Source organism: Tachypleus tridentatus, chromosome 10, assembly GCF_004210375.1.
Source record: "Tachypleus tridentatus isolate NWPU-2018 chromosome 10, ASM421037v1, whole genome shotgun sequence".
Lineage (NCBI taxonomy): Eukaryota > Metazoa > Arthropoda > Merostomata > Xiphosura > Limulidae > Tachypleus > Tachypleus tridentatus.
In genome coordinates this window covers 187,115,127-187,140,025 of record NC_134834.1, presented here as the reverse complement: position 1 = coordinate 187,140,025, position 24,899 = coordinate 187,115,127, and the positions used below count along the sequence as shown (strand labels likewise).

The 24,899-nt window shown below is 37.7% G+C and overlaps 2 protein-coding genes across 5 annotated transcripts in view; both read right to left on the bottom strand.

Annotated features, from left to right (window-relative positions):
• Positions 1-2,257: 2,257 nt before the first annotated feature.
• The window catches only part of LOC143231152 (uncharacterized), a 28,053-nt gene continuing 5,411 nt past the window's right edge, over positions 2,258-24,899 (bottom strand). The window contains exons 2-4 of one of the 2 annotated variants that reach the window (XM_076465795.1): positions 11,806-12,054; positions 6,428-6,994; positions 2,258-4,103 (exon numbers count right to left, since the gene is read on the bottom strand). In XM_076465795.1, coding sequence (XP_076321910.1) covers positions 3,941-4,103; positions 6,428-6,993 — 729 coding nt within the window. In that variant the 5' untranslated portion in view covers position 6,994; positions 11,806-12,054 and the 3' untranslated portion in view covers positions 2,258-3,940. The remainder of the gene's footprint in view (positions 4,104-6,427; positions 6,995-11,805; positions 12,055-24,899) is intronic. The other variant, XM_076465794.1, reaches the window with a different exon arrangement.
• Positions 16,478-24,899, bottom strand: part of LOC143231151 (glycoprotein 3-alpha-L-fucosyltransferase A-like) — a 44,908-nt gene continuing 36,486 nt past the window's right edge. For 2 of the 3 annotated variants that reach the window (XM_076465793.1, XM_076465792.1), the window contains one exon: positions 16,478-18,395. In XM_076465793.1, the coding sequence (XP_076321908.1) occupies positions 17,130-18,395 (1,266 nt within the window). In that variant the 3' untranslated portion in view covers positions 16,478-17,129. Of the gene's footprint in view, positions 18,396-19,249; positions 19,402-24,899 lie in introns of those variants that run through there. The other variant, XM_076465790.1, reaches the window with a different exon arrangement.

The window sequence follows — 24,899 nt, the reverse complement described above, 5'->3', positions numbered from 1 at the left end:
CGTGGAGTTTGTTCCGTTATTTATTGAGTTTTCGCAACCATTTTAAATTTATCTAGTGTTACACTATATGTCGCGAGGTCTATGTGTGGCTTTGAGAGTCCATTGTTTGCATCACGTTCTGCGCTTTGGGGTCGTGGTTGTGTCGTAAGAATAATGGTCAAGTACCTCTTTTGAGTCAGAGGGGAGTTGGCAGTGGGTTTTGTTTAACTACGTGCCTTCTGTATAGTCCAGTAATTTATAATTAGGAACAGATGACATAAATATCCTTCGTATATCTCTGCTCTGAACAAATATTTTCTCAAGTATTAATAGTGAATGTATTATGAAAGTCCCTGCGATTCCACTTTTAACAGTTACGTTTTCAAAGTGATGTTAGCAAGCCGTATCAACTTACCTGTATCATGAGGGTTACTTTAAAAGACTCTATGAAAATAAAACTTGGTTCAGAAAGATGTAACAATCTTAATATAACAGAAATATTTTGATCCTGGCAACTTGTGTTTTACGTGAATATTTATTTTTGTACAGTGGGTGGTGGGTTATTCCCTGCATTGTAAGTGTAGCAGTCAATTCATTAGCGCTGATTGGAGGGTTTGTTAGCTACATGATTTCTGCTCAATTGTTCACAATTAAGGTTTGTGGTGGTAGATTGGCTTAGTAGCTTTGACATTGATACAAATGCAGGGATGTGCTCATATTTCTCAGAGGACATTTTTAAAATATACAAAATTCTGAAAGCAACAAGTAATAATAAAAGGTGAAGTTATCCCTTACACTGTCGATTATTTTTGCTGTATAAATATTTGTTTTCCCCTCAATCTTGTTGTACTCTCTTACGTGTTGAAGTTTCTGTTTTCTTAGTAATACAATATTGGAACATTCGACTCTGTTTAATATCTTCAGGTTGAAGCCACAGGCAAAGTTTTTAGTATACTTACTTAGATTTTGCTGGGGATTTCACAGACCAGGTATCATGTAGGTAAAGAGACGCCACAATGGTACGATAAGTAATAATCCCAGCGTTTCAAAAGTCGTTTGGTCTATTTGGACGACTTTCTTCAGGAAATAGATGGACATGATGCGACGATTAGTGTGCTGTCTAATTTCTTCACACGGAAGACAGAAGTACACGTTTCAAACAGCGATTTGTTAAAAAATTGACACCTCGGTGTGGATAGCTCATAGACGCAATGTTGGGACGACCGATTCCATTTCTCGGAATTATTTTGAAAAAAGGGTTTTACGCTCTTCATTGCACGTGACATGACTACGCAAGTTGCATTCCGCATAGTGAAGTCTGACTAAACCAAATTTCCCAATACGTGTTCCTAAACGTGGGCCATTGGTTAATGGTTCGATCGTTCGCGTCCAATTATCGCAAAAGTAATAAAACCGATCTCCAGAGTTCAGGACTGTGGAGTAATAGTGACAGATCTTACCGTTAGGGTTACACATTATCACTTCAAAATTAGGGACTTCTAGCGCAAAGAGCCTTCTAGTCGCTACGCTCACAGATTCGAAAACAAACTTTGTTTTGTATGTAGTCGTCCAAACCGTAGAAACGACTTTTTAAACAACCAGTTTATCGATTTTTCATGTTATCATTCCCAATAAGCATGTGGTGTTGTACGACGCTCTCCAACCTCCTCTATATCAGTTATTATATTTCGTCTTAAGGTTTCCAAAGATAAAGTTTAAAAACAAACATACGACTTGGTTTCGGATATTCGAGTAAAACTTGAGCCACCTGCCGTCTCTTAAGTTTGAACCGACAGGTTAAGCAGAAGGCAACTAACTGGTCAACATCTATTGTTACGTAATAGTGAGATGTGAACGTTACTTTTTATAACGCACCTCCCTTCAGTGACACAGCGGCATGTTTGCTGACTAACCGGGTTTCGATACCCGCGGTGGGCAGAGCACAGATAGCACTTTGTGGTTAAATTATAAACAAACAGTACCATTATAACGCACTTAAGGGCCCCAAATGTGGAAAGCAATTCTTGACAACGTGAAAGCTGGACCTGCGGCACCTTAAGCTAAACCCTGGATCAGTGATGTCGAGAAACCCACTTGTTGAGAAATTTATATGCAAAAACGGCTCGTTTGGGTTGAGACGATGACCGAATAAGGTCGAAACGTTGTTCGCTCTTCTATGTAAAATATTTTCTCAACCCAAACGAGCCGTTTTTGCATATAAACCCTGGATCGTAATCGCTACGGGAAGACTCGAAAGATCAGTCGTGAAGAATAAAAATGCATGATTTGAATATTTATTTTTTCAACATCTTACTTATGTACAGATCTTTCTTAAAGTACACGTATATCCTTTAAAACACGAAGAAACCCTTTTTTTGAAAAAAAAATCTCGCGTAATTCATGTTGAAAAACTACAAAGGTTTGATACAGAGCGACTCGCCTCACTTTAAATATATGTGACAAACAAATGTTATGATATTGTGAAAACTATATAATCTAAAGCTACCTCAAAATCAAATACAAAATATCTAACCTTTCAATATTAAGTCATTTTGTGTGACTCACTCCCTTAATTATAGAGCAGTTAGTACAAACCATAATTAATAGAACAAACTGACTGTTTTAATACTAGGCCACGGTTATATGCTGCGTCCACCGTAAGGAATTGAACCCCAAATTTTAGCGCTGTTAGCCCGTAATTTTACCTTTTTTTCCAACGAGTAGCAGAACGAAGTGTTGGAAGTCTCGACATTGGAAAAAACTTTCTCGACGTTGGTGTACCTTAAGCAAATGTCGCTTATCAGTTGTTCTGACAGAGGCAAACACGGATCTTAATATGTCCAACTCTTCACTATTTCCTATTAAATTTAAATTATATAATACATATAGTACTTTGATTTTTTTTATCCACAGTAATCCGATATTTATATCAGAAGTTCAAGAATGAACAGCGTTTATGTTACTGAACCATTTTTGTGAATTACTCATTGTTTTTGTAAGCTTAATAATAAATATAATTACTTTTTTCAAGGTTAAAAAGTTTTAACAGAGTTTTTTTTTGGTTTTTTACGTTTTCCTTATTATCAAACATTTAATAGTTCAATACGTCAATCGAATTGTTTTTTCAACTGCTGGAACCCTTGTCTAAACACCAGAGTAGCATATAACCCACACCGCCACTTGTTATAACCAAACGTGACCCATGGATCGTCGGTGTCTCAATGAGTACACTAACCTACAGGCCCCGCCCAATAATTACTGTAATAAATCAAGTCAGTGTTAACTGAAACCGTGCAAAAATCACACGGGACTTGAAACAGTATCAACAAAGAATTCACTTTCAAACCTTTGCTTAAAGAATGTGTAAAGTATAAGATTGAAAACATTAAAATACAACTGGGAAAAGGTTTTGGTTTCTTTTTTTCTCAAATACACCTTGTACGACTAATAACCGCGCATTTGTTCGTGTTACGTAGAGCTGTGATACACAATATATCCGTATTGCTTCTTTAATCACAACCGTTAAAACTAGGAAGGTAATTTGTCACGAATTAGCAACCGAATCCCAAGTCTCAAATTCACCGATTTCCCGGTGAGTAGGGCTAAGTTTACGGTCCTAAAATCCAGGGTTCGGATCGCTGCAGTGGACACAGCAAAAAGCTGAGTGTAGCGTTACGCTAACATAAACATTAAACGCATTGACTCTTAAAATCTAAACACGCACAAATTCAGGAATAGCATTTATAATGCATTTTGAAAAATACACACAAATATTTTATTTGTAGCTTCTTTAACGGAAGTTATCAAACATTAAAATCGACACTTGGCAAAACAGTTTTTTGTTTTTTTTTCAATAAAGTCTTGCTTGTTTGAAGATTTTCGTCGTAGATTGGATCATATATCACTATATACAGTTCAGTCGTTCATGTTGACGCTATGGGACGAGCGTCATTTTAACGAATCATTTTACGAAAGCATTCACGACTGTTTGAACGAGATCCAGAAAACTTACCATACATCCGTCATACTGCTTTGCACAGTTTGCTTCATCTTGTCGTCCGTATCTTGCAGCGAGTTGATACTTAGAGACGACATTTAGGGGTTCTTCGATCTCTAGGTAAGGCCTAGAATGATTGAAGCGAGACAATATGTTTGTGTTAAAACTTTGAAGGACACACGTATGTAATGAATATAAAACAAGGGAAAAATAGTAAGCAAAACAGACAGTGCTAAAATTTTATTAATGTATACATCTACGAGTATGTACGTATGTATGAAAGTCAAATACTTAAGTATGTATACTAATATATCTTCTAGATCATATCAAATTATCGTGGTGTTTTCAACTCCGCAGCATAAGTTCTCATGCCAGATAATAAAAACAATGAAGTTTATCTAACAACAGCTGCAATTATTTCTCACAATTATACTAGAGGCGTGTGCTGCAAAAAACTTGTTCGTGAAGAAATAGCGGATCTGTTGAGTGTTTAGTGTGAAAACATCCATTTTTGATGGCTTACAGGGAGTTTAGTTGTTGTTAAACACAGAGCTAAGAAAATAAATAGGCTACTGCGCTCTACCAAATGGGGATATCGAAGTACGATCTTTAATACTAGAGAAAGTAAAATTCCCGGAATGAAGACTGACAGTAACTTCTTGGCGTTACATTAAATTCTAGTGAATGGTATTTTACTCTTTTGGAAAATTCGTTCTTTGTCGCTGTTTGTTTTCCTCTTAATATGACAAGGCCATAAATAAAATTTAGATGTAAAATGGAATCCGGATGCCGCTCCAGAAGAACGAGAGCCGGGGTGGTTTGTGTTACATTTCACGCAGAGAGCTAACTGTTCCTAATTTAGCAGTGTAAGACATTATAACGGCCCCACAGCTGAATGGGCGAGCATGTTTGGTGAAACAGGGATTCGAACCCAGGTTGTGAGGTCTATGGTACGAATTTCCTTGAATATGATGATTTTAAGGTGTTTCAATCTACACTTTATTTCGTTTTTTAGCTACGAGGGTAGGGCAGTTTTGTAAAATACACTTCCATGTCAGATTATGGCGTTTGTAACTGTGAACTGATTTTTTTTGGTTGTGCTTAAGCGGAAAGTTATACAATGGACTAGTTGTACCGAGTCCATCTCGGGTACTCAAACCTTTTTTTTTATTTTTTTAGCGTTATATGCCTTACCAGATTTAGCTCTCCTAGCCACCTAGGAGTACAAGATTCGTCAATAATTTTTTGCTAATCTTTAATCTGTTATCAAATAATAAATATAGAACATAATAAAAAATACAGTTTACGAGCCATAACAGGAAATTATATTGTTTTGCTAAAGTCACTTTTGTTTTTTTTAATAATCAGCAACCTAACCCTTCGTTTACTTTAATATGCTAACGATATGTAGTGAATGTAATATTCAAAGTCCCGACGCGGCAAATGCAAATTACAAATATAGTAAATTTATTTTAACATAAAACAACAACAAATCGTTAAAAATAATCGAACAAAGGCGGGGTACTCTTCTTGGAAATTGAGTGAAAACAAGAGAAAGAATGTTAATAAGAAAGAGAACAAGTGTCTAAAACTTAACGAGGATATTTTGTCTTAACGGTAATTAAGATCCTGAACAATATCTCGTAAAGAAACCTCCCCAGCGGCACAGTGCTTATGTTTACGGAAACCGGTGCTTAACTTCAAAACAAACAGAGTCGTATATGTCTATTTTAATAAATATTTTATGCATGCACGTTGGCTAACTTGGAGTTTATTACCACAGAATTCCGTGTTCGAATATCCTTTCCCATAAATCACAACATCCATGTGACTTTACTTTCTGCAGTAACGATACTTCCTGGTTAGTGATCCGACCTTACGTTTCCTGGTTGAAACAACGTTAGGACGTTTGTACCTTGTTATTGTTGTTTGTTCCTATTTAGGACAAAACTACACAATGGGCTGATATCTGCACTCTATTCTCGCGGATTTTAGTATTGTAAGTCCATAAACTTATTACTGATAATGACAATATATTTGTATTCTAATAGCAGAGATCTCAGAAAGGCACAAGTCCAAGACAAATGAGCCATTCACGTCTCACGGACCCCACACCACGTGAAGGGAAAGGTCGATAACTTACGAAACACGTGGGATGACATCATTCTTGGGATGAATTCTAGAATGTCTAAGAAGAACTTTAAGGAAGGTTACACGATCGGTTAAAACAGCCTTTTTTTCTCTTTTTTTTTTTAATACAGACACATGGGACTAACACCTGTATTTTTAGAAGTCTGTTATTGGTTTAGGAATCACCCTTTAAAGGATAAAATGTCAGCCTGAAGACTTATAATGCTAAACCTATGTTTCCCTATCCCTATGTAGTTTTGGGTTTAACAGCGAATAAATCAGAATACAAAACATTTATCAAACACAAACAGAAATACTTACGGGAAGAAAAGCTGTACTAAGAGACCAAGTACGCCGTATTTCATAGGCTTATTGTGTGCTTCACAAACTGTACGTTTCATACATTCTTGTGCATCGAGTTGAGGAAAACTGGGGAGTCCGTCCAAAGTGTCTTCCACGTACGCCATCACATTTCTCGACATTCCCGTCAGGCTCTTGCTAACGAACCCGCCAGCATCGTTGAGATCTATCTCGTTCAACTTCTCCAAATCTTTAGTTTCCAACGATGTCAGGACAGGGTAGAGCAGGGCCATCGTCCCAAGTCCCACGAGTCCCATAAGAGCTACACCTCCAACACCAGAAACCGAGGGAGGAACTTGACGCCCGTACGAGTCAAGGAAGATAGGGAGGAATCGACCTTCGCGGAAAGACTTGGGACTGAGGTCTTCCGTCCTGTTCAAGTACTGGTTTTCACCAACGTCATATTTATCTTCATCAACGATTTCAATAATCTGGACACCATCATCGTCAGAAAGAGTTTTCTGTTCTGGAAGTTCAGCGAGCGTAAGTGAAACAAGGAATGTCGCCAAAATAATGGAAGTCTTCATACTGAATGAAAACACGAAGAAAAGTATTATAAACAGAATCCAAGTAGCCTCTCGTACAAATAAAACGAAGCGATCACGTTTAAAATGTGAAAAAAAATCATGTTCACAATTAGTTCAAACTACATACAATCTCACTAAGGCTCGCAATTAACATGAAGTCGATTCAAATTACATAAACTCCAAAGAACAAACGTTCCGTGTCTGTTCTTCCAAACGTCCACACCCACCGTGTGTACGCTCTCACGTATGCCCAGAGAGAACATCCACACCATTTCGTATCAATTGACCTTACGATATATTGTAGTATGTGAGAAACTAAATGATGACACAAGGTATCTGACACGACTCGTAACTTTGAGGAACAGAGAAACGGGCCCGCTCCAGCATGGCCAGGTGGTTAAGGCGTGCGACTCGTAATCTGAGGATCGCGGGTTCGAATCCCCGTCGCATAAAACATGGTCGCCCTTTCAGCCGTGGGGACGTTATAATGTGACGGTCAATCCCACTGTATCGCTGGTAAAAGAGTAGCCCAAGAGTTGGCGGTGGGTGGTAATGACTAGCTGCCTACCTTCTAGCCTTAGCCTGATAAATTAGGGATGGCTAACACAGATAGACCTCGAGTAGCTTTGCGCAAAATTCGAAACAAACAAAGAAACAGTGGCTGGTAACGGTAAGCACTCACAGCATGAACACAAATTGTTTATTCGAAGTTTGCGTTCCCTTTAAATTTAATTCATGAAGTCTATCGTAGCCACATTTTTAAAAGGACATTGCGAGTCCACACTTATTTACTTAACATTTCGACCCCCTGGCTGAAATCCTGTACGTGGATTGCATGATTAGCTAAGTACTACCCAGTGTATGTTCCATTTCAACGTGTATTAAAGATGACCAACACGTACATTTTACACATTTGAAAAACATGAAGCCTCGCCAGGGAAGATGAAATTACCAACCTTAGCACGTGGTGGTAGTTTATGGGACGATACTGTAAAGTTATTATGGTAAATGGGTGACATCCCCCAGCATGTCAGTGGTCAGTGACAATGATAAATTCCGGTGTTCGATTCCCTACAGAAGACGGAGTTATTTTATGATAAAGCTTTATGTTAAAACAATAATATAAAAACAATAATTGAGTAGGTGACACATTATAACCATGTGGAAGGTACGAGATTTGTTTTTCCTCATAAAGGACTACTGAACCCCTATTGCCACGAGAGTGTGCCACAGCAAATAACCAACTGTTTCCTTTGGTAGTGATCGAGGCAGCTGTCGAAGGTAAGAAGTCTTTGTTGTCATGATCTTACACGCTTTTGGGCAAGTTAATGAGTTGTTTGTTGTCATAATGCTCGTGTGCTCAGTGCCAAGCTGTATAGCTCTGTCTTCCGACAGCGTTTGCTGTGATAAGCCTTCCTCGCGATCGCGCGCATAGGGTTGAGTGCCACTGCGATGAACTGTTTCTTTTCACAGTGTGGAAGGTGGCAAGTCTTCGCTGTGATGATCTATATTGGTTAGCGCGCTAAGGTGCTGATCGAACAGCCCCAGGTCCGAGACGTGATACCGCTGGACAAACTCTACGCTTTCAGCTGTAGGTGGATTACAAAAGTCCTAGAAAATACCTTATCCGGGTTAAAGAGCTAGACAAATATGGTGTGGAAGCACGTGATATTGCCTGGCCATTCTCTGTTTAGTTAGTAGTTAAAAACTAGGACAAGCTATACACGAACTTTATGGGTCTATGTGAATGAAATGCTATTCAGGTTAAAATTCTAATCGGGATTGTGTGTGTTAAAGTCCAAAATTAGTGATTAATTCATTTTAAATATTTTTTTTTAATTTTAGCAAATATTAAGTTTTATTAGGTTGAACACAAAAGAAGTCATGATGGCGTTAAAAGTAAAAAAAGTTACGTAATGCTTGCGTCACAGAAAACGCGTTTTTTTTGTTGTTTTTTTAAATACTACTTGGTCAATGGTTTAGAACACGCCGTGGCATTGTCACACAATACCATAACAATGACACCCTCTAAACTTTGTAATGAAAAACTGTCTTTAAATGGTAAGCTATGAACCTCGTTGCACTTGAAGGAATTAGTTATTGGTCGGTTGTTGCCTAAAGAAGATTCTAGAAAACGTTTCGACCTTCAAGCTGACATTTTTAGTTTTGTGCACCAGGCAACTGTCCAGCAGTAACGTTTTTAAAATTTTTACTTGGGGGGGGGGTGCAAGTGTTATTAAATATATACCTTCAAGAAGTGTCAAGTTGTTTTTAATAATTATCGACAACCAGAAGCTAAACTTACTTTACCCACTTTTTGCACAGGCTCTCCGTGAACTGGTCCTGTTTTCAAACCAACGTTAAACCATCCTCTACGTCTCATATGATTGAAGCTACTTATTTCAGTTCACGTTACAAAACGTGACTAACTCGCTTCATCAAAACAAACAAGATATTTAATGGTTTGTTTTGAATTTGCACGCAAAGCTACACGATGGCTATCTGCGTTAGTCGTCCGTAATTTAGTCGAATAGAAAGAGGGCAGCTAGTTATCACCACCCACTACCACCTCTTGGGCTACACTTTTACTAACGAATAGTGGGATTGACTGGAATATTAGAACACCCCACGGTTAAAAGGGTGAGCGTGTTGGGTGCGAAGGGGATTCGAACCCGAGCCCTCAGATTACGAGTCAAATGCCTTAACCATCTGGCAGTACCAGATCATGTAAAAACCACGGTTGTGATGAGTCGCATAATCTCCGAGATCAATTATAAAGGTTTTGTAATAATATTTGAATAAATAAAAACATCATATACGACGGTAATAATATCACGGAAGAATACAAGTTCCACGCAACGTTTCGGGCTCTTCTTTAGGCGATGTTAGCTAAAGCTGTATACATGAACCACATTCGAATATTACCTGGAAAGGCAACGGTGGGAGAACATTACATAGAGAAGAACGTGTGGCACGTTATCCTACAGTTGTAGTTTTATAATATGTCTGTGACCGCCCGCGGGACAACCAGCCTTGAACACCTGTCGTCGACAAACAAACAGCTTTTTGGAATAAAATGCTCCATACAGAACTTTTTTTTTTAAAGGCCCGGCATGGCCAAGGGTGTTAAGGCGTGCGACTCGTAATCTGAGGGTCGCGGGTTCGCATCCCCCTCACGTCAAAGATGCTCGCCCTTTCAGCCATGGGGGAGTTATAAAGTGACGGTCAATTCCACTATTCGTTGGAAAAAAAAATTGCCCAAGAGTTGGCAGTGAGTGGTGATGACTAGCTGCCTTCCCTCTAGTCTTACATTACTAAATTACGGACGGCTAGCACAGATAGCCCTCAAGTAGCTTCGTGCGAAATTCAAAAAACAAACAAACAAACAGAATTTTTTTCGCCTACCCAAACAAGAGACACAAGCGACACCTATGGTAGTAGCACTAGAAAAGTTTGTGTAATTACTTTCACGGGTCATGGTGTGTTCACTGGAGAGACGTATCACTCTCACATATGATTTCCCCTTGATTTGTCCCTCTGGTAACAGATAGGCTAGGGGATCAGGCATTTTAGAAAACAAGTGCGTATAGGAAAGACCACGTTGGCAGATCGTGTTTATTATGTTAAGATGTTTTCGAAGACAAAGAGGGAGATAAAACACACCGAGAAATATCATAATACACAGATAAATAAAAAAAAAAACTTACGACAAATAGATGGAAGATAATCACGATGGATAAATGAATTATATTTTTGTGCGAGTTAAAGCGCAAAGCTAGTTAGTGGTTTATCTGTGATTTGCCTAGCACGCGTATCGAAACCCGGGTTTTAGCGCTGTAAACCTAAAGATTTACCGCTGTGTTAATGAGGCGCATATTTTCTTCTATTGTTTTGACGCTCTAAAAACAAAGTGAAGCGTAATACAAAAACATTGAAGCACATTTTGATTAATTCTAACTTACGTTTAAATCTTGAAAATGAAACGAAAATTACAATTCTAGCAAATTCCTCAATACGTTGCCCCTTTACGTTTGGTATCGAAATTTGGTTTATAACGTTGCAAGATTCTCACCACGATACCCTCTAGGGCGCACAGTGGAGGTTTTGTGTAAAGTTGATTACTTGCGTATAGGTGGCATAATAAACATAGGATAAACAGTCTGGTGCACTACGATTTCTTTATTTTCTTGTTTTTGAATTTCGCGCAAAGCTATACGAAGGCTATCTGCGCTAGCAGTCCCTACTTTAGCAGTGTAAGATTAGAGGGAAGGTAGCTAGTCATAACCATCCACCACCAACTCTTGGGCTACTCTTTTACCAACGGATAGTAGGATTGACCGTCACATTTTAATGCCTCCACGGCTGAAAGAGCGAGCATGTTTGGTGTGATGGGGATTCGAACCTGCGACCCTCGGATTACGAGTCGGGTGCCTTAACACACTTGGCCATGCAGAGTCTATACTGAATGAAATCTTAGTCAGCTCTTACTGATTAAATACGGTCACTTCAACTAAACGGTATTTTTATTGTTTGAATGGTATCACTAAGAACCAAACGCATTACACGTTCCGACTGACACTTGAAACGATGCAACTTCTCACAAACATGTTTTTGTCTCCATTTTCTACTTTATTAACGTTTTAGCTTAAAACAACTCGAAAACATTTTTAATCCATCCTTAACTATTTATTATCAATAAGAAAACTAGCGTGTCGGAACTTTTAATAAAGATAATTAAAATATAGTTCTTTATAAATATATCCATCGACACAGCAATCTTATTACGTGGTAATATTTAGAATATTCCCTTACCCTGATCAGACGATGTTTCTCCAACAGACACATACACAGATAAAAACAATGACGAAAAACAAACCACTTTTGGAGCAGTTTGTCAAACTTACATTTGAAAGACACAGGTTCGAACTTGTATACAGGTTTTATACGAGCCATGACGTCATTGTGACCTCAGAAATTCTCACGTAAAGAGGTTGTTGACAAGGGAGAGACGTCAAGGGAGGTCTTTTTCGTTCGTTGCCCCCCTCTATTTTCTTGGTAAGTCTACAAGGTCAAGGTAAAGTAGGAAGTAAAAGTTTAAAAAACAACAGTGTATGGTAGGGAAGGTAAACCTATACAAAAATGCCATCTGATAATTCAAATCCGTCTTTATACAAGTCACTAGAAATACCTTTAACCTGCCATGCTTACACAACGGTCTGGTACTTGCTTTTGAAGCCGTTGTTTGAATAATTCTTACCATAAAGTTAGGAGATGAAAGCTTTTCACCATTTAGGCTCCGTCGAGACTACTAGTACTGGTGTACAGGTAGTAACAAAACGTTGGCTGAAATAAATTACACTATGTAACACACAGTATGTGTAATTTCTTAATTGCTTGTATTGTAAAGGTACAGAAAATGGTCATTATTGCTTTCTAACTTTGCTTTTGTGACCTGGATAATGAAATTTAAAAATTAACCCATTTTCTTTTTAAAAACGAGCAAATTTGTACATTTTCATTCACATGAAGCCTGAATAAAACAACATATGAATCAAGATTTACATGGATTTATACTAAAGTTATACAAAAATGTTTAGAAGTGAGTAGTTTTTCGATATTTGAGACTGTAATGTAAATCACTTTCACGTATCAGCCCCCAAGTATAGTCTCCCATCATGTTTTCGTTATAAGCTCTCAGGTTACAAAAGCAAAGTTTGAAGAGAAAAATGTCTTTTCCATTTACTTTAGGCATAAGCATTTGGGAAATAACACTTTCTGTCCAGGAATAAGAAAAAGTAAACACTTTGTTACATAGTGTAATATATAGTAACAAAAATCATATTCAGAGAGTAGGAGTCGTTTTTCTAACTATTATAAAATGTACGTCTTCCCAAGATGCACCACAAATTGTTAAAAACATAATTCTTCCGTTCACGACTAAGAGCCGTGGTAAAACAACCATGTAGTATCAACATAATTAAATGGCTTTCACACGTTACCTAATTCTGTACGCCTACTCAAGTACGGTTTACGCCAAAGAATTCCAACGAGAACAATAAAAATGATGCTTATTTTAATGAGATATTGTGCAAAATGTCGTTACTCTATTAAGGTAACTCACCAAACGACCAAGAGAAGAATATGTTGGCTTGATTTATTAAGCACAGTTGTGAAGCGTATTTTTAATGATACCACGATTATTATTACGAAATTACTTTGTGTTTTTCGACCTTAAAATATTAAAACACGCATGAAGAATTAACACACCAGACAATTGTAATTTATTTTTTTTTATAAAATTTCTTTTTATCAGCTCATACCATTAAGCTAGGTCTAGGTAAATTTTCCCGCATTCATATCACTTATTCAAATTAATTTTTTTACAAATGTGGAGGAACTACATGGAGAATCAAATTTCAACATTTTTAAATAGATCAAGCCAGTGCCTTTTCTGAATTTCAATATATTATTGAAAAAGTGTTTTTGGGGGGTTATAGAGAATTTAATCAAGGGTTAGTCTTTTGTTTTCTTTTCTAGAATACATTCATCTCCTGGTGGATCAGAGGTTTCAGGACTTGTATCATTAATATCCGGGGGTTGATTCCCTGGGGGTGAACAGAGTACAAGCAGACAACCGTAAAATCTAAACAAAACAAAAACACTATCTCCCCTTATTTTTTTTAACTAGTATCACTGAGAGAATTTTTATGGTGGTTGTATAGAATAAACAAGTGTACTTAAAAACTGTTGTCTGCATTATTGAAGAATAGATTTCATTCTTCTTAAAGTTAATTGAGTATTTCTATACACAAATAACACTTTGGCTATTGATAATTATATGATTTAAAAATATATATTAAACGAACATCGTGAACCAATAACACAGAGAATAATAAACACACAAGTGTTGTAGGGTGGGAACGGCGTACCTGTACTTATTTTTTATTAGCCGAAACGCCACAACTTCGAATAAAATAAATAAAATTATATATTCAAACATCTAACACCGCCCTCTACATTCCGACACTCAGTTACACAACCCTTTCAAACATGTGGTCAGCTTCCGGTCAGTTACCTCTTTCTTTGTGAACCTGACGTTGACCAAAGAAGGTCGAAACGTTGTTCGCTTTTATATGTAAAATATTTTCTCAACCAAACGAGCCGTTTTTGCATATATATTTCCTAACCACACTAGTTTGGCAGATTGCGGTACCAGTGTTCCAAAGGCAAGAGCAATCATGACAACTGGCACTATTTTCCAGTTCCAACCTTCTTCCACTATCACAGCCATTTAAAATGTTGAACATTTCCTGCATATGATTCATTGTTGAGGTCTTTTGGGTCTTCCTGCGTCTGGTCCCTCCTCCTTGATCTTATCGTCTTGGCTTACCCTCCCAGGAGTGAGAACTCAAGCTGGCATCGCCCTCAGAGTCACTAGGACACACAAGCTCTTTCTCACCAGGACAGGATGACGACTCTACTGAGAGACAACGACATTTTATACCAAGATCTTACTAGTTTCTCTTATTTTGTATGTAGACCACAGCTTAGCTTTTGATATAGGTGTTCTGTTCAACTTGGTATTGTGGGGAAAGATGAATTGATTTTTTTCAACTGGTAACTTGCTTTCACCCAACGGTAACGGACCTTATAACAACTGTTTGTTGTTTTTGAAATTCGGACAAAGCTACACGAGAACTAACTACGCTAGCCGTCCCTAATTTTTTAGTGTAAGGCAAGAGGGAAGGCAGCTAGTCATCACCACCCACCGCCAGCTCTTGGGCTAGTCTTTTGCCAACGAATAATGGGATTAATCGTCACAGTATAACGACTCCACGGCTGAAATGGCAAGTATATTTGGTGCGACGGGGATTCGAATCCGCGACCCTCGAATTACGAGTCGAGCCCCTTAACCCACCTGGCCATGTCGGGCCTATGTAACAACTGTATAATTGTGACGTAGAGAACAATTCAAAAGATATATATTACGCTTAGCACTAAAACGATTCGCACATACATCTACTTCAAAATATTAGATCGTTACGAATTGTTAACCCGAACTTATCTTCAAACAAATGGTTGTACGACTCTTATCCATTGTTTCTTTGTCAATAATTTCAGGACTTGCTCCATACACACCTAACCATTTAATTTTATTTGAAATTGCTTCACTGTGTTATGCACCCCCCTGGTACAGTGGTTTGTCTGCAGACTTACAACGTTAGAAATCGGGTTTCGATACCCGTGATGGGATAACCCATTGGGTAGGTTTGTGTTTAATTACAACCAAATAAATCATCGTGTGCTAATTATGCGTAATTTTTGATAAAATTAGACGATTCAAATTGTAGCTGCTGAAAAAAAACTGTTCTAAGGACCGAGTTGGTCACCGAAGTGATGTTGAAGAACTGTAGACTAAAGAAAAAAAAAGAACATTGAACACAAGCACCCCCCCCCCGTGTCTCAGCGATAAGTCTGAGAACTGTTCAAACTAAAAAACAAAGGATTTGATATCTGCGGCGGGCAAAACACATAGTTTTGTGTTTCACAAATGTTTACTTAGCACTTAATGTCACGCATAACGAGAATGAATAAACACTACGAAGGGCCCGGCCTGGCCAAGCGTGTTAAGGCGTTCGACTCGTAATCCGAGGGTCGCGGCTTCGAATCTCGGTCACACCAAATATGCTCGCCCTCCCAGCCGTGGGGGCGTTATAATGTGACGGTCAATCCCATTATTCGTTGGTAAAAGAGTAGCCCAAGAGTTGGCGGTGGGTGGTGATGACTAGCTGACTTCCCTCTAGTCTTACACTGCTAAATTAGGGATGGTTAGCGCAGATAGCCCTCGAGTAGCTTTGAGTGAAATTCAAAAACAAACTCTACGAATTACGAAATGAAGCTAAAGTTAGGTTGATAAATAACTGATTAGAACAAGTCACGGTAGCACAGTTAGTTGTTTCAACAATATATAAGGGAATATACATAGTAATTTTGATGGGTTTGAAGACGTAATGTAATGTAATAAAACTGCTGGCTGTAGAGGCGATATAAAAGACAGTTCTATCAACGTAATAAAACTATGGAGCTGAAAATGCGACAGAAAATAATTAACTGGATATTTCTCAACAAAACTGTTTAAAAGAAACTAAAGCCAAGAATAATAATTACTCCAATGAAATATTGTTTGAAAAACGTCAAATTATTAAAATTATTAGCCCTGCGCCTCTCTGACAGTACTTGTTTGTATGTAGCGCCATCTTCTTGTTGACTTGTTTTCGTACACTCAATTGCAAGTGAAAATCTGTATTTTCGTAGGGGCCGTTTTATTGTTATTTAAATAAGTTATTTTTATAGTTGACAGACAGAAATAAAATACGTTGTATTTCAAAGATGGATTCTCTAAGTGTTACTAAAAACCAAGATGGCAAGTCTTCCGTCACTAACAATGTAATTTATTTTACAGGAAAGTAAAGAATGTAACAAATGAAGCTAAAATTTTATTATCATTACACAGGCGCAATTTTAATGTCAGGAATTTCACCAAAAGCAACTTAATTACAAAAAAATATTCTCAGCGTTGTACTGAAGTCAGGTGCCAAGGTGATCTTTAGAATGTATGTTGTAATCGTCTGCGAGGTATCAAATAGCGTATCTTAAGTTACAAGTCCATGAATTTACTGTTGAACCATTGCGTGGAGGAGATAGAAGTATCTGTGTTTGATATCGTGAAGCCTTTTGGAGATAAACCCCAAAAGTTTTAAAAATATTCTTATCCTCTCCTGCAATTTGTATAAATTAAAACTGCTTGTTGAATTAAAGGTTGCAAAATCGGTTTTATTATTAGATCGAATAACGTTTTTTTATATAGATTTATGTAGAATACAGATGGTTAGTTTAAAAACGTAGAGGGCTATCACGGTCTCGACATTCTCGGGTATTACCTGTTAAAGTACGTATTTTAAGTGTTGTATTAAAATATTTTTTCGAGTACCCAAACAGTCGTCATTTTAATTGCTAGAACTATATTTTAAAGTTTAAAATAACAAGAGCAAATCGCAACACAATATTAACTTGTTAGTTTTTACTGGTATCGGAGCACCAGCTAGAAAAGAACATTTATCGAACGAAACCTCATTTTAATTATTACTGTCTTGCACTCGGATGAAACCCTTATTTTTGTCCCAGCGGATACAGTTAGCATCGGTGACCCACCACTTGTACAGATCGTTATGTGAAGTTGGTTCACCTGGGTTGTGCAAACGGTCGCATAAGTGACACATCCAAGGGTAAAGGTAGACTTGGTATGTTTCTTTCCACTTGAAATACGATGCGTATAAAATCTCACTAGATCCCACTTTCGCGAGGAAAGCTCCAAGGTCTTTAGGGTTAGGAAACTGCGTAGCATCGATATAAGATTTGGGTGGAGCTATTTCAGCGTAATTAGCGCCACCAAACGTGACTGGTATAATATCATAATTCAAAATGTTAAAAAATTTTTCGGTGACGTAATCTTTACATATAGAATTTTCAAAAGATAGGTAAAACTTGTATTCTTTAGTAAGTGATTCGTAACAAGTTGCTGACTGAGAAGGAAAACACTTTTTGGTTCCACACAAACCATAAACATCAACGTCAATGTATCGCGCAAGCTCTTTACCATAATCCTCCCTATGGCTGTTAGTATTGCAGTCACTGACTAGCCAGAGGACAGATTTTTTCTTTTCAGAAAATCCAAGACTTTTCATTAATTTTGTTGTCCGAGATCCTACAAATCCATATTTTACTGGGACATCCGAGTCTTCTCGATAACTCAGAGTCCAATTGAATATGCCTTTCAGTCGGTTCCAGGAAGCATAGACTAGCCATGGGGCCTCCATTACATAAATCATCCAAATCTGTTGAGGGTGGCGACTCTTTGGCATGTCACTTTCTTTCAGGTCTAGAAGATGGAAGAGAATGGCATCAGCTTCGTGCAGACGTGACCGGTCATAGATGGTGGTACAAAGCTGGTTGGGACAGTGGTACCTCACAAAGGAATCGTTTCCAGACTGCAAAAAGTAATAATTCACGGTCTTCCATTGGTGGTTCCATGGTGTCCAAAGTAATATCAACTTGGGCTTGGTTATATTACGGACCACAGGAAAGGGATTGGAGTAATTTACAAAGCTTATACTTCTGGGCTCATACACTTGATGAAAGGGTAGCTTTCGACCCTTTAGCGAGGGCGGTAAGCGTACGTGTGTCACCACGAGATTACTGTCATTGGAGACAGATATGGAATTCCACTGGATTACATCTCTCGTATCTTGCATTTTGTAGATTATACAGAAGGTAGCCAAGAGGACTCCAGTTATCATAAAAATTCTTGCAGTTCGCAGGTTTCTAAACAAATTCCAAACCATCTAGAAGACAACAATAAAAAAGAACTATTGTAGGATATTCATAAATACGATAATCACTTCCTTGATACACAGAGAATTTCTAGCACAGAAATGTTTATACACTAACTCGTGCTGTATAATGTGGCAACATAAAAGTTCCATACATTCTACAATGTTATAAAACGTATTTTGAATTTTCATAATGACGAGAAACCCGCTTGAATTAAAAATATGTGTTGTAAATATGTATGTTAACCTGAAGATGACCTAGGAATGTCGAAACGTTGTTTTGTGCTTTATTTTAATTAAAGTTTTAATATTCAAACCAGCTGTCTTTAGAATGCATTTTCAATTTTTTATTTCGATTATCGCCACTGTGGCAACTACGGATATCGAATTCCGATTTCTAGCGTTATAAGTCCCCCCAGTGGTACAGTGGTATGTCCACGGATTCGCACTTCTAGAATTTGGGTTTCAATACTCTTGGTGTCCCCCCAGTGGTATGTCTGCGGATTCGCACTTCTAGAATTTGGGTTTCGATACTCTTGGTGGGCAGAGCACAGATAGTCCTTTATGAAGCCTTGTGCTTAATTTCAAAACAATCAATCTAACGTTATATGCGTGGCCAGGTTGTTAAGGCACTCGACTCGTAATCCGAGGGTAATGGAAATTTGAATTTATATTGAATATCAATAATATTTATGATATTTACCAACAAGATTGAAACACACTTTCCTTTTTAACACAAATACAAACACACTTTCCTTTTTAACACAAACACATTTTAATATACAAATAACATTATAATTTTTAATAACAATTATTACAAATAATGATTTATATACAAAAAAGTTTTAGAAACTAACAAACATTACCCAGTCTTCTATTTGGTCTGGAACTGACTATTTTATTGACGATACCACTTGTTACACTATTTATTTTAAGTAAGGATACAGTAAGCGAATGGAGCACACAAGCACTGACTTGAGGATTTACAGTTATAGCAAAGTCCGAGACCAAGATTCCAAGAATACTTTAAGTTTTTCACACACTTGAACTTTACATTCAACATACATTTTCTCAATTAGGTTAAACTCTTTTACTTCAATTAATTCTTTTACTAAACAGTTACTTAACTCTATAGTACTTTAATATGGTAACTGATATTTAGAAATAATGGCATTAAAATACTTAAAGCGTTCAGGAGTTAAACAGTTGATTCATTAGTACAGTGGTAATGTTGAATTAGCGGAACTGAATGACACAATCCAGAAGTAACTTCTTTTCTGTAGGAGAAAATTTACTTTTCGGCCATTACACCAGGTTTTATTCGATTTTTTTTTCTTAGTATCCTCACGATCTGCAAAATAGTACGCACAATTACCTGCATTTAGTTCCGATACCTAATTGGTCAATTCTATTATGATCGTGTGCAAAACCTAATGACAAAACACAACTCTCATTACGCACAAATAGAGACGGTGAATCGTCAGTCTTTTGTATTCATACTCACATGCTTCTTATCGATACTCTATCAAAATGCCGTCTGGCTTCCTTTTTAAGGAATTTTAAGCTCAATAATTATCAATAATCAGCAGCTTTACCCCATACTGTGGTGTCTTCAAACTGTCAGAGATATTCTTACTGGTTCCGCTTTATTAATGCAGCGTCTATTGCTTGCATAACCCCAAAACTGACCTTGGTAGCGTCAGCTCATTGCAGTCTAAACGTTTATACAGCGGAAAGTTTAACATTTTATCTTGAGTCAGTCACCCACGTTAAATAATCACTATTTTTTTTTTAATACACTTCTGTACATATGCCTCATCTTATCACACTTTTCCTTATTACACACAAATATCCAGCGAAGTCTCACACGAATAATTCTACGTTGATTGTTTGTTTGTTTTGGAATTTCGCACAAAGCTACTCGAGGGCTATCTGTGCTAGCCGTCCCTAATTTAGCAGTGTAAGACTAGAGGGAAGGCAGGTAGTCATCACCACCCACCGCCAACTCTTTGGCTACTCTTACCAACGAATAGTGGGATTGATCGTCACATTATAACGCCCCCACGGCTGGGAGGGCGAGCATGTTTGGCGCGACCGGGATGCGAACCCGCGACCCTCAGATTACGAGTCGCACACCTTAACCCACCTGGCTGTGCCGGGCCAAACACGTTGATACACTTCACAAATGGGGAAGCTTTACTCTTATCTGGCCTCACGTGATCTTTATACTTCTGTAGTTACAGTACAGTGGTTTTAACTTTCTTTATGCCCCGCACCCCTAAAAAATTTTAATATGTTCTCGCACCCTTCACAGTAATTAGTTATTTAAGAATAAAGATGAAGGTGGCAAAAACAATTTTTTTTATAATTAATTTATAATGATATATAAACAAAAACGAAACATTTGGAAAAGAAAAAAATATTACAACAAACTAAAAGTTGCATAAACCCTACATGGCCTACAAAAAAAGATAAAGTTTCATTCATGCATGAAATGAAATTTCTTTGAATTTGAAATGTTCAAATATTCATAAGCCAATTTAAATTTAATGACTCTTTTTGTTCCTGTTTATTTCTTACGAGTTTTTCAAAGCGTGGCACAATTTTTGAATATTTCGGACAGTACCCTTAATATATATAAAAGAAAAACCGAAATGTTATCTCGCACCCCTGGTTTGGAACCACTGTTATAGAGTGTCTTCACATAAATACTGTTGTGGAAGTTAATTCTCTTAAATTCAATGGTTCGTAGTGTTTGAAATCTATAAACGTTCCTGGTCTATCTGTAGGTTACCGATTAATAAGCGTTTATCACAGTTATAGCTTCCGAGATTTAATACTATACTGACTGTAGCAAACCAACAATATAAACTGTCTCCCCACGTTGCGTTGGTTACCTTGTATAAAATTGAGAAGGAGTATTCTAGGAATTTCAGCGAAGTCAACAATGCTGGTATTTTACATACACATTATATATTGTTGATTCTTACTCACGAGGATATACAAATTTAGACGAGAGGCGGGACTTTCGCAAAGCATTGGATCTTTAGATCCCTGCCAGGGCACTTTGATCCATCGATCCATGCCCGGCCCTGAAATGGCCCGTTTGGTTGTTGTTTGTATTTATCCGGCTTGCTTCTCGTCGTATTTCTCCGTCTATCTTCTTGGGTGGGATTTGCTTTGCCTTCGCCTTGTTGCCTGCCTCGCTCACCAGACAAGCACTTGCATATATTTAATCAATCCAGTAATCTGTCTATCAGTGTTATCTACTAACGCTATTAATTTATAAATTCCTATCTGGTGCGGGGTTGAAGGAGGACTAGTTAGTCTTCGAGCACCCCAGGGGATTAATGTTTCTTAGGAAATATTAATTTTTAACCTAAACACCTACAGATATATATAGAGAGAGACTTTCGCAAAACACATTTAACAATATGTGTTCGTGCACTTCTAAATATTATATTCAAATAAAACACAACGATAACAAATCCGTTACACCTCCCTCCTTAGAGAATTAAAAAATGGCGTTAGACAATTTTTAGCTGTTACTATATCCACGACACTTATACCCCAACTACAACACCAGATGAAGAATGGAAAATATAAAAAGTACACGATTCTTATTACCCCTACTACAACACAAAGAAAACTCTCGTTTGAAATTCATACGAAGTTAAGACCAAAACATTCCTACCAACAGACAACGGTAAAACCGCTGTCATGACACACGAATGGGAATTTATCGTCAAGTCACAAATTAGTGTAAGACAGCTGCTGAAACAGTTGGCAACAAACGTTTTGTGCTAACAGCACACCAGGCAAATTATTTTACCTTCGCGGCACACTCGTCCGACCCCTACGAAAAAAAATAATAAAGAGGACATTTCTCTGATTAAAATATGAAACACTAATTTGGGGCTATTTTGAATAAAGAAATGTTCTAAATACAACATATTTAAATTTAATTAGGATAATAAGGTTTATTTAAACTTGATTATTTTTACACGGTCATAAAAATTCGTACTTGATGCCAAACGTTTACAAATTTCGTGGTATGCTATACAAATATCAAATCCATCTCAGTTGCTAACCAAGAGAGTTTGCTGGTTTGTTTGTTTTGAATTTCGCGCAAAGCTACTCAAGGGCTATCTGCGCTAGCCGTCCCTAATTTAGCAGTGTAAGACTAGAGGGAAGGCAGCTAGTCATCACTACCCACCGCCAACTCTTGGGCTACTTTTTTAGCAACGAATAGTGGGATTGATCGTTACATTATAACGCCCCACGGCTGAAAGGGAGAGAATGTTTGGTGCGACCGGGATTCGAACCCGCGACCCTCGGATTACGAGTCGAACGCGTTAACCCTCCTGCCCATGCCGGGCCCAACCAAGAGAGAAACTATCTAATTCTTGAAGAAAAACACACACAACCAGAAAGAACTTGGAACAGAAACATCAGAATAGCTGAATGTACATCACATCATACACCAAACATCCATAAAAAACTCTCATGTAAGGTTATCTTCTCTATCCCATAGTTAACTACAAATATCCAGAAAAACCACCCTTCAGGAAGATAATGTATTACTTTCAGTTAATAGGTAAAACTTTGAAATGTTTACAAAAGCAGTCTAGATAAAATACGATGATAAACTTTGATTCATTTTACTAGCGAAAATACCCTGCTTCGATCGGGTTATTAAGTTGATTTATTCGAGATGACAATGTCCGTGCGTATATTCTGAATACATTTTAGCCAAAAAGCATAGTCTATAAATCTTTTGTTTCTCCTTTTGGCACAAAGTAATTAGGCAATCTACAACCAACATCCAGTAAGAAGTTAAAATTAAGGTAAAATTATTAAAATTGATAAAAGGAAATTAAGTTAAAACAAAACAAAGTTTAAAAAAAACATAAATAGCATAAAACTAATGTTTACATCTAGTCTACAGCAGTAAGAGAAAAACTACAGTAACACATGTTGTAAAGTACATTCTGTAGCATAACTGTAATTATCATGACTCTCCATGAAGACTAACAGGTAAGTACAAAAACCACCGTCAGTCACCTGAAGTTGGTCTTTCCAGTTATAATTCCGGGTTATTTGATGTTATGGCCATTTTGTAATTTCAAATCGAACTAGATGGACTGTTATTCTTAAAAAGGAATCGTAATCATTAAGGTCTAATGTATAAATTAAAAACTTAAATGGCCTTTAAAAAAACTAAAAACATTTCCAAGGTGGACAGTGTCACCATCACCAATGACAGTGTCTAACATTATGAACAAATCTTGGAACAAAGCATGTTTAAAACGGTGCCATCTATGAGAGTCGTAACGACAGCAAAAAAGTAAAATGTGACTTATTGTGACCTGAGTATTACATAGACTACACATTGGTGCATCAGTCCTAGATAAAAGAAAACAATGAGTTAAATAACTGTGACCAATGCATAGTCTAGTTAGAACAACTTCCTCTTTCCGATCCTTATGGTAGCAAGACGGCCAAAGTCCAACATAGGGTTTTATTAGGAAAAGCATGTTTTCGCATTGCTCACTCCAAGTCAACTGCCAGCTGGAACAGAGCTGAGCCTTGAATACAGGACCATAGTCCATGTATGGAACAGACACAGTGGTGATAGTGCCAGAGCAGATAGACTTAGCTGTAGTGTCAGCAAGCTCATTCCCACGAATACCAACATGGCCTGGTATCCAGAAAAACCGTATAGAAGTACATGTTAAAGAAAAATGGGCCAATTGGTTTTGAATATCAGCAAGAACAGGGTGCGAACTAACGTGAAGTGATTCCAGAGCCAATGGAGAACTAAGTGAGTCAGTATAAATAGTGCAGTTTGAGTACTGCTTAGCTTCTATGTGATCCAGAGAAATGGTGCACAGTTCAGCAGTGAACACAGAACTTGTAAAGGGGATTCTGCATGCAACCACTGAACCACAACAAACCATGGCAGAGCCCACACAGTCATCTGATTTAAAACCATCTGTATAAATAGGAATGGAAGAATGGTTTGAAAGATGTTCAGCAAATAGCAGACAGTATTTCCAATCGGGAGTATCTGCTTTTCTCAGATGACTTAAAGAAAAGTCACATTTGGGGGCTGTAAGAAACCATGGTAGGATGGGCTGACCAGTGGATACAGCAATGTTATCCATGGACAGACCCAATTCATCCAACTGCTCTTGGATACGAAGGCCAAAAGGAGCAATGGCAGATCGTCTGTTCTTAAAAAGTATGGCCCACCAAGGAAGAAAAACAAAACCGCAGGTGGGATGCCTGCGTAAGGAACGAAGTTTCGAGGTATATAGCAAAGAGAGTTGCAAATGACAGAGGTTCAAAGAAGGTTCATGAGACTATGTTTAAGCTTCGAACTGGGGAAGTGCAAAAAGCCCAGGTGTAGAGCCGAAGTTCTTGATGATTAATAGGATCCAATATCTTCAAGGCTGAGCTCCTGGCAGAGCCATAGACCAGTGATCCGAAGTCGAGTTTCGATCGAATAAGAGC